General features: G+C 43.0%; 1 protein-coding gene across 1 annotated transcript in view; it reads left to right on the top strand.

The window, feature by feature from the left end:
* The window catches only part of RAD50 (RAD50 double strand break repair protein), a 45538-nt gene extending 37389 nt beyond the window's left edge, over positions 1-8149 (top strand). Inside the window, exons 23-26 of the mRNA XM_026659437.1 lie at positions 1714-1799; positions 2322-2464; positions 6694-6827; positions 7645-8149. Coding sequence (XP_026515222.1) covers positions 1714-1799; positions 2322-2464; positions 6694-6827; positions 7645-7831 — 550 coding nt within the window. The 3' untranslated portion in view covers positions 7832-8149. The remainder of the gene's footprint in view (positions 1-1713; positions 1800-2321; positions 2465-6693; positions 6828-7644) is intronic.
* Positions 8150-9979: the final 1830 nt, after the last annotated feature.

Here is a 9979-nt window from a genome sequence, read left to right as displayed (position 1 = left end):
CCCGCTCTGCTAGTCTGCTTTGTTTTTGTATATAGGCAAGCTGTCAAAATATATAAAATTTCTCTGTGTGTGTCAAAAGTAGGACTCTGGTAAATTTCAGTACCTGGAATAAATGGATAGAATGGGGCAGGAGGTATGATGACATGTATATGCACACTCTGTCACATGCATATGTGTGCCTGCGAAGTAAGACATGGCTAAGAAGTCTTTCTGGGAGTTTCTAAGCCCGCCATCCTTGATGATATCCCTTTGCCTTCCTGTTGTGCCTAAGTATTGCCTACGTTTGCAAATCAGTGCATAAGAATTACCTGTGTGCTTCAATATTTTGAAATATTGATTGAGATTTTCAAAGTCCAAGATACTTAGCCACGCATCTCTGTTCATTTTAAATGAATAGCTAAATTCCCTGAACTTCTTTGAAAATCTAAACCATTATGTAGAATCAGTCATAAAGGTGAAAGGCAATGCTATTTTTTTTTTGTATTGTCAACATTCTGTTCCTTTAATAAAAAAAAAGTAAATAAAAATTAAATGTTAGCAACATATGAAAAGAACAAAAAAGTTTGTCTGTTTAATAAAATTGTAATTAGCACCATCCTTTTAAAAAACTACCCCTCTAAGAATCTGAGCTGTAGACATGGTATGTCTGCCAGAATGACAGACATCAAGCACTATAACCAAAAGGTAATGCAACTAGAAATTTAGAATAGACAGTTTCTTTCAAATCTCTGTTTATGATAGCTGTGATCTCATTTTTCTGAAGGAGAAACCAAGAAAGACCAATTCTGCAAACATGTATGCACTTGAGTAACTTCATATATTGAACTCAGTGAGGATACTTACATATGTAAAGATAGTCACCAGCATAAGTGTTTCCAGGCTCAGGGCCTAAGTCTACAGTTCATAACTTTCAGAATCTTAAACAGGTGTCATTTTTGTGAAAGTTCACTGTGATTTTTTTTAAAAATGTGGTGCACCCATAACTTTGAATTTGTTTTTGCCACTTTAATGCTAAACATAACTTACTAACCCTCATATAAGTTAATCATAATTGCTTCGTATTCACTGCAGATTTGGGGAAACTTTAATTTTTTTGGTAAAGATTTGAAAAGCAGATTTTACATGTGAATTATGATTACATTACAAGTTCGTAACCCTGTTCTTCAGTGAATGATTGCACATCTAAGAGTCTGCCTACATGGGAAGTTACTGTGCTTCAAGTGAGGGTGTGAAGCTACAGTATTGCTAGTTTGCCATGTGGTACCATCTCATGCAAACAAAGCCACAGCGCAGTAAAAGTCCCGGAATGTGGTGGCTTAGTGTACTGCTGCGTGGCAAGCTGGTACGCTATAGATTTACATCCTGGATTGCCATGCAGTAAATTGTCATGTAGACAAGCCCTAAGAAGAGCAGACAAAGAATTTTGTTTCCATTGCTCCAACATCTCTCAAGATGAAAATATGTTAACATTAAAAAATAAAAAGGGTGCGAAGGGAGGGAATATTTACTTGTTTGTAATGTATTTGTTGTATAGATATTTCTAATACACTCACCACTATAAATTACTATTTTAAAGAGCATTTGAGTACCAACTGTTTGCTTAGAAGACATAGAAGGAAAAGTGGTGCTTGCTCCAAGGAGCTTGCAGTCAGCTGCAGTACACAGTTACACCCAAAGCAAATGGACTGTTTTTCCCCTCCCCCCCTTTTTTAGAGCAATAATGACATTTCACAGCATGAAAATGGAAGAAATCAACAAAATCATTCGTGATCTTTGGCGAAGCACCTACAGAGGGCAAGGTACATTATTTTTTGTAGTTTCAGTTTATCAGTCTCCAGGTGCTGTCTAGTAGGTATAGAATGATCTATAATAAAAACTGTACTCAAAATATAAAAACCTAAGATATCAAAATAGAGAAAGTGCCATTCTTCAAAATCTGCATCTGTCCCCCTTTAAAATGTGAGCAGATTGTAGTAGTAATAAAGAATTATGTGGTTAACCATGATTTGGTTTAACCAGAAGTAATTCATTCTCTTCCCATGTTTTCCAAAGTTCAGACATCCTTCCAAAGAAAAAACTTGTGCCAATTAAGCACACTTCTTTAGTTTTGCCTATTTGGATAAATTAACCTGCCAATGTCAAAAATTCATCTGTTGGCACGAGTGTTCTGAATATTGTTTGTATAATTATATTGCCTACAGTAACACTCTCTCTCCTTTCCCAGCTCTGTTTAACTATTGCACATTTTACCACCTCACTGTCTCAATCCATTGTTTTAAAACATGTTTTTATAATGAAATTGCATTTTCTTCCCATATTAGATATTGAATATGTAGAAATTCGTTCTGATGCAGATGAAAATGTTTCAGCGTCTGATAAAAGGAGGAGCTACAATTATAGAGTAGTAATGATAAAAGGAGATACTGCTCTGGACATGCGAGGGAGATGCAGTGCTGGGCAAAAGGTACGTTACAGCATTTTATTTAAATACACATTTGAGGGACAAGAAGTCTGTGGGAGATTTGGGGGGTTGGGAGAATAGGCATACTCTGGATCTTTAGAAGTGAAGATAAGGAAAGGAAAAAAATGGCCCCAAAATTAAAATGAGTAATGCAAAATATGTCTAGCTGCTCCATGGCACTGATGCATTGAAAGGATATTCTATGAATAGATGCATACAGTGTTATCACGCTGGTGTGGGAAATGCTCTCAAATTAATCTCTTGCTGAAAGCAATTCTATCCCTTTTTTTTTTTTTTTTAAATAAAAATTCCACACATTACCTTTTGAGGAAAATCTAAGACTTTTGCCAGACAGCAGTGTAAAGATAAAACAAAAATACTGTTGCAGTAGCCTAGGATGTTCCACAAGAGCCCTTTGTAAATGAGAGTGAAACATGTTCATTTCTTCTTCTTCTTAGTCATTTTCTGAGAACTAGTTCATCAGGAAATATGCCTGCATATATAGTCACTGGAAAGTATCCTTTAGTAGAGTATACCCCTGCTACAGTTCCCATGATGTGTTTATAATTTTTACTTGGTCATAAAGTCACATGAGAACCTAATTAGTCAGGCTCAGTAACATAGTATCAGCCTGAGTAGTGGTTCAGTAACCCAAAAAGGGGCTGGGTCCACTAAGATATGCACATAGATCTCAACCATCCAGTGTCAAAAGGTGTGAGAATGGATCAAAATAAATGTGATCACCTAATTAAAGACTGTATCGTAATGCATTCTTATACAGATGCGGAATTAAGGTTCCTGAGACATACTTAATTCTGTTATTTCCTAAGTTTTAAGTACTCCACTTTCCAACCTTCACAACATTCTTTTAGCATAGCTTTTTTGAATTAATTGTTTAATTTAAATTAGAATTTTTTCATTTAATTCTGTCTGTTAACAGTGAATGGATCTGTTAATGGACATTTACAAACATCTGGCATGTTGTCTTTTAACTCTAAAGCCTGCTGCTGCTTTTTGGGGGGGCATGGCTACACTTGCAGATGTAGAGCGCTGTGAGTTAAACCAGCCCTCGGCGATAACAGCAGGGAAAGCACTGCCATGTGTTCACACTGTCAGCTGCAAGCGCAATGGCGTGGCCACATTTGCGGCATTTGCAGTGGCATTGGGAGCGGTGCATTATGGGCAGCTATCCCATAGAGCACCTCTTCCCATTGTAGTGCTGTGGCTTGTGGGAAGGGGGCAGAGACAGGGCATTCTGAGTCCTGTCCCAGTGTCCCATGATGCATCACTTCACATCCCAGCAATCCCTATGCTTCTGTCCACATTTGGCACCATCTTTCAACATTTTTTGTATTGAGCGCTCTGTCTTCCGTTTTGGTCTGCGGGAATGGATTCTGAACTTGTGAGGAATATGCTGATGGGTCTCGCCAGCATGTCACGAATTGCAGTTGAGTTACTCCTTAAGCTACAAAGTGACAGTGAGGAGTCGACTCGTGTAACGCATACGACATGAGATTGCTTGTGGCATTCACAGACATGCTCACCACAGTGGAATGCCACTGTTTCCCGAGTCCACTGAGTGGTGGGATCACATTGTCATGCAAGTCTGGGATGACGAGCAGTGGCTGCAGAACTTTCAGATGAGGAAAGCCACTTTCATGGGATTGTGTGATGAGGTCGCCCCCACCCTGCGGCGCAAGGACACAAGATTGAGAGCTGCCCTGCCAGTGGAGAAGCAGGTGGCTATTGCAATCTGGAAGCTGGCAACTCCACACAGCTACTGGTCGATCACTAAAGAGTTTGGAATGGGAAAGTTGACCACTGGAATTGTGTTGATGCAAGTTTGCAGGGCCATTAATCGCATCCTGCTCAGAAGAACCGTGACTCTGGGCAACGTGCGTGACATTGTGGCTGGCTTTGCACAAATGGATTTCCCTAACTGCGGAGGGGCGATAGATGGGACGCATGTTCCAGTGCTGGCACCAGACCACCTAGCCTCCGAGTACATAAATCAGAAGGGGTATTTCTCTATGGTTCTCTTGTGGATCACCGTGAGCATTTCATGGACATTAATGCAGGCTGGTCCGGAAAGGTGCATGACGCACGCGTCTTTTGAAACACAGGCCTGTTCAGGAAGCTGCAAGCCAGGACTTTCTTCCCAGACCAGAAGATCACCGTAGGGGAAGTTGAAATGCCCATTGTGATCCATGGAGACCCCGCTTACCCTTTAATGCTGTGGCTCATGAAACCCTACACAGGGAGCCTTGACAGCAGCAAGGAGCGGTTCAGCAACAGGCTGAGTCGGTGCAGAATGACTGTTGAGTGTGCTTTTGGCTGTTTAAAGGGCCGCTGGCACTGTCTGTATGCGAAGTTAGACCTGGCTGATAACAACATCCCCACGGTTACAGCCGTGTGCTGTACCCTCCATAACATTTGTGAAAGGAAGGGTGAAAGCTTCACTCAGACCTGGACCTCGGAGGTTCAACACCTGGAGGCCAAATTTGAACAGCCAGAGAATCAGGGCTATTACAGGCGCCCAGTGCGAGGCTGTAAGGATTAGGGATGTCTTGAGGGAGCAATTTGATGCTGAAAGCCACCAGTAATGTTCGGTGCCCTGTACGGGAGTGAAGTGCAGTGGTTCCAATGCTAGTAGGCATCTGTGTTTGCTACGTATGATGCACTGACTTGCAGTGCCTATTGCTTTCCTGGGCTACAGTATCTTTTACTTAATGCAATAAAGAATGTCTTCAAAGCCAAATTGAAAAGAAACACAACTGCTTTGGGAAACAGGGCATGACACATCTGTACTGTGTGGGAGGAGGGAAGGTGGCGGGGTGGAGAACGGGACAATCACAGATTTGTGTATGTCCTGTTATCATACTCAGCCTTCCTGTCTGGAGTGCCATGCAATGAGTGCTGCACTTCAGGCTGGCTAAAATGCATGGTGATGGGGGTTGAGTGCCGTGGTTAAGGGTCATAGTTTGCAGGGCTGGGTGCTGAAGCTACAGGTGTTGGAGGCAGCTGGTAGTGATAAGATCCCAGATGTTGGGGAAAGTGGGTTGGCGGTAGGGCAGAGAGCAAGTGTGAAAAATCGGGATGGGGGTGGGGATAATTGGAGCCTATATAAGAAAAAGACCCAAAAATCGGGACTGTCCCTATAAAATCAGGACATCTGGTTACCATAGTTGACGGTGACATGGGAGCACAAGGGAAAGAGTTTTGGGAAAAGGGCTGTGGCGGGGGAGGGGCGCAGATGTGCTCCGTCTGCATTGCTACGAGCGCCTGTATCAAGTCCGCTTGGCGCTCCATGATGCTTACCTGGCGCTCCGTGCTTTGGTGCCAGCGATCTGCATTCTGCTGGCGGAGCCTCCTTTCAGTCTCCCGCCACTCCTGCACTTTTTGATTTTCATTAAGGGACTGCTGCATGTCCTCTTCACTTCTTCGCGGACGCTTCCTGTTTCTTTGAAGTCTTTCATCTGTTGATAACAAGGATGGCTGGGATCTCAAGGTTGCATCTGGAAAGCCAAAATGCAACACTTAACAGAGGCAGCATTGTTCACACCAGACAGAGCAATGATTCAGCCGTACTTAAAGACAAGTACAGATTACACAATAGCAGAAATTGCCCATCCCAGTGTGAGCGCACAGGAGCCCCAAAATGGTGAGTAAGCACAGGGGTAAGGGGGACTGATTCTTTCATGGCCGTACTGTCCTCTGGAGTTCTGTGCCTTGGGGAGAGCCAACAGCTGCAGGTGGCCCCTATAATGAACACTGTCCACACATTTTCCACAGGATGAGTTCGTCCTGGAAGAGATCTCGCTGCTGAGGGTGACCTGGAAAGCAAGGGGGAGGGTCTTCTACTACAATGCAGCTTCCGCCCTGGCCCTTATGCAGCTTGCCTATGTGCAGCAATGGTCCCCCCGCCCATCACGGCACAGTGGCACGGACATGTTAGCCTTACTGGGACAAGGAGCACAGTTTGGGCGCTGCCAGGGCGCAGCAAGCGTTATGCTTCTCGTGGAGGTGGATTACCAGGGGTACTCCAGCCGCGGAGTCCGGATGCTCTATGTGCCTTGCCAGTGTGGACACCTCAGGAGTTAGGGCGGCCGGGGATGACTTAATGCGCTCTAACTTGCAAGTGTAGCCAAGTCCTCGGTGTTATAAATTGAACAGTTATGTACATCGGTGCTTTCTAATAACATACTGAAGAGTGAGTTTTTATTTTCTTTCAGGTGCTTGCTTCCCTCATTATTCGTCTTGCTCTGGCAGAAACGTTCTGTCTTAACTGTGGCATTCTTGCACTGGATGAGCCTACCACCAATCTTGATCGAGAGAACATTGAGTCTCTTGCACATGCTCTGGTGGAGTAAGTGACTTCGGCTTTCATTGGGAGTCTTTTGGGATGGGTGTCTTCTGAGTTTTAATAGACTTGAGAAAGGTGGATTCTTTGTTATAAATAGATTTGGTTTTACACTACTGTGTCTTCATTGACATATACAGTTTTAAGTGAGAACAGAATCAGGTCCAGCATTTGCAGTAGTTTTGCCACTGGTTTTTAATTTTGCCCAGTGGCTTGCTAATTCTGTACACCTCTTACCATATTTTGGGCAGGAAGAGATTTAGATTCCTGCTGCTTTGTTGGGAAGAGAAGAGAAGCATTGAATCAGTTTTCTTTCATTTTACACATAGCCAAGAAGTAACATGAACGTTAGCTGTTAGATTGTTTGACAGTTTATGCTCCTTGTCTTGGTGCATCCACATTAGGGCTACCACAGGAACAGTGAAGAGCTTTTTAGTCATGCAGTTAATATGGGTCACAGCTCTTTATTCTTTTATCTTTGCTAAGAGTTCACTACATCTTTGATACTCAGAGCCTAAGAGTATGAACTGTGAAGCATTTTACTAACGGACAGATTCATTAGATGACAGAAGGAGAGTCTGCATTTGTTTCCAGTACATTCCTGTTTTTGCCGAAGTAGTCAATCTCATTTTCTTTTACATGAAAAATTAAATTAAAAATGAAGAGATAATAATTAGGAAGATACCTTTTTTTATTGAATACAGTATTTATTAGAATATTGCATTAATGTTGTTTTAGAGTTTTTTATTTTGTGTATTTGCAAGTTATGTAAACTTAGCATTCAACTTCCATAAAAGTGTCCTAAACTTCAACTCTTTCACAGGATAATAAAAAGCCGCTCACAACAGCGCAACTTTCAGCTTCTTGTCATAACACATGATGAAGATTTTGTGGAGCTTTTGGGCCGTTCTGAATACGTGGAGAAATTCTACAGGATAAAGAAGAACATTGACCAGTGTTCTGAGATTGTGAAGTGCAGTGTCAGTTCCTTAGGATCCTATGCTCATTAGAACTTTCAAATAATTTTGTATTGTAGGATGACTCAGTAACACAACAAAAATTAAGATACTGGATATGAAGAAAGGAACTATATTTTCTGACACTGAAAAATAATATAGCTTAATGTTTAAATTCTAGTTAAGTAGTATCAAACTATTGTATTGTTAAACTCTGCATCTTCAAAAAAAAATCTAAAAGATACACATTTCTGTGCTTGTTTTAAATATAAATCCAAAAATATGGAGGATTTTGAATTATTACAAAATGCTTAGATAGCACTATAAATGTACCAGGTGCTTTAAAAATATAAATAAAGGCATGTTCTTCGAGTATGTGTCAGCATGATTCCACTGTAGGTGCACATGTGTCTCATGCATGCAAGGTCAGATTCTTTTAAATAGCAGTGTGTGTTAGGGCTGTGTACGCGCCCTCTGCCGCATAAAGGGCAGAGTGTCTCACCATCCCTCAGTTCCTTCTAACTGCCTGTGGTAGCAAGATGGAACCCAGCAAGTCGCAAGTCTCCAATCTTCTACTTTTCAGAGCTTCAGACTTGTCTTTTTTCAGTTAAATTCCTGAAGAAAATTTATTTTCACCCTTCTTCCATGTTTTCTTTGATTGGATGTCCCCCATTCCTCCCCAAAAGGGGGGAGGGGAGGAGAGAGAGAGACACACACACACATACACCCTTGAACAGCAGGGCAAGATTCTGTATGCCAACACGGTTGACTCTAAACCATCAGAGTTCAAATCCTGCCTGTCCTGTGATGGACTCATCCCCCTCAGTGATTGATACACCCTGTGACTCTTCTGCCTGGAGAGAGCCACATTCTGGACAGGTGTTTGGTGTGCAGGTTGTTTTTCTCCAGAACCTGCATGTCAGGGACATTCAACTCAAGTTACACGTGCTCAAGGAACCAATGTGGGCATGCTTGAGCAGATGTCCATTTCAGACCCAAAGGAAATGTCAACTAAGGTGGAGCCAAAAGAGCAAGCATCAGTCAACACTCCCCCAAGCAAACACCATCTACTGGGATCAGGCAGTGAAAGCAAGGAAACAAAGAGGACATAGTCAAAACCTGCATCATCAGTGTCAACCCCGACAACCTCGGCGCCAGTGTCCTCAACACTAACCACCTTGACCCAGACAACCTCAATAATGGAGCTAGCACCTATGCTGCTGATACAGAAAGGCAGTGCGAGAGGACCATAAAGGTAGCTCCAAACAGCACATGGGATCATCCCACAAGGAAGATGTAAAATATAACTCCTTCAAGGACTGAGCCTCCCAAGTCCTCTAGCAAGGAGTGTAGCACAGGATGAAGGAGGCCTGGCACTGATACAAGTGCTGATGACTGAGCCAATAACAGGCCCAATTATCCCCCTCAGAGGCTCCAGCATCCCCCACTCCAGAGTGACAACCAGTTCCAGAATTGGTGCAGATGCCACATTACTCTATGGCACTGCTATTTGAGGTGATGTACTTGTCCTCACTCTCACTAGCTTACGCCTTCCTGGCATTGAGCAGGGATGCCTTTCCCCTGCCTTCAGAGAGCAACCCCAAGGACAGTGCCACAAGTCCCTTGCTAAGATCTCCGTCCCAGGCAAGGCATAAGTGACACTGGGCCAACCAGCCTCAAGCAAATCAGTACCCCATGTCACCTTAGCTATAACTGACTTAACTGGGGACTGTCATTGCACCTGCCCTGGAGCAGATCCCCCTTTTACGCATCCAGGAAGAGGAGGTGATCCCATTCTCCAGCAGCATCACTGTCCAGCCCTCGTCACCTGATGAGGCAGTGACAACAGCTCCTCCCCTAGGAGCTGATGACTTCAAAGCATTCTCCTGTCTGACATTGCAGAGACTCTGGACATTGAAATAGTAGTAATATGACTGAAGTCCCACATGCTTTTGGGGATGGTTTTTAAGTTTGACAACTCCAGCCAGGATTTCCCTCCCCATCAGTGAGGCATACTGGAGCCAGCTAAGGGACTCTGTCAGAATCTGTCCACTCTCCTCCTCTATCTAAACAGGTGGGAAAAAATTACCAGATGTCTCTGAAGGGGTTTGAACATTTTTCCATACACCAACTCCAGGATCTTCAGTGGTGTTCACAATCCAGTAGAAAATACATGTCATCACAGGGTACACCGATGGACAG

This window comes from Terrapene carolina, unplaced genomic scaffold, assembly GCF_002925995.2.
Source record: "Terrapene carolina triunguis isolate 2854851 unplaced genomic scaffold, T_m_triunguis-2.0 Scaffold629, whole genome shotgun sequence".
Lineage (NCBI taxonomy): Eukaryota > Metazoa > Chordata > Testudines > Emydidae > Terrapene > Terrapene triunguis.
The sequence above is the reverse complement of the archived record's forward strand: the minus strand, read 5'-3'. Positions and strand labels throughout refer to the sequence as shown.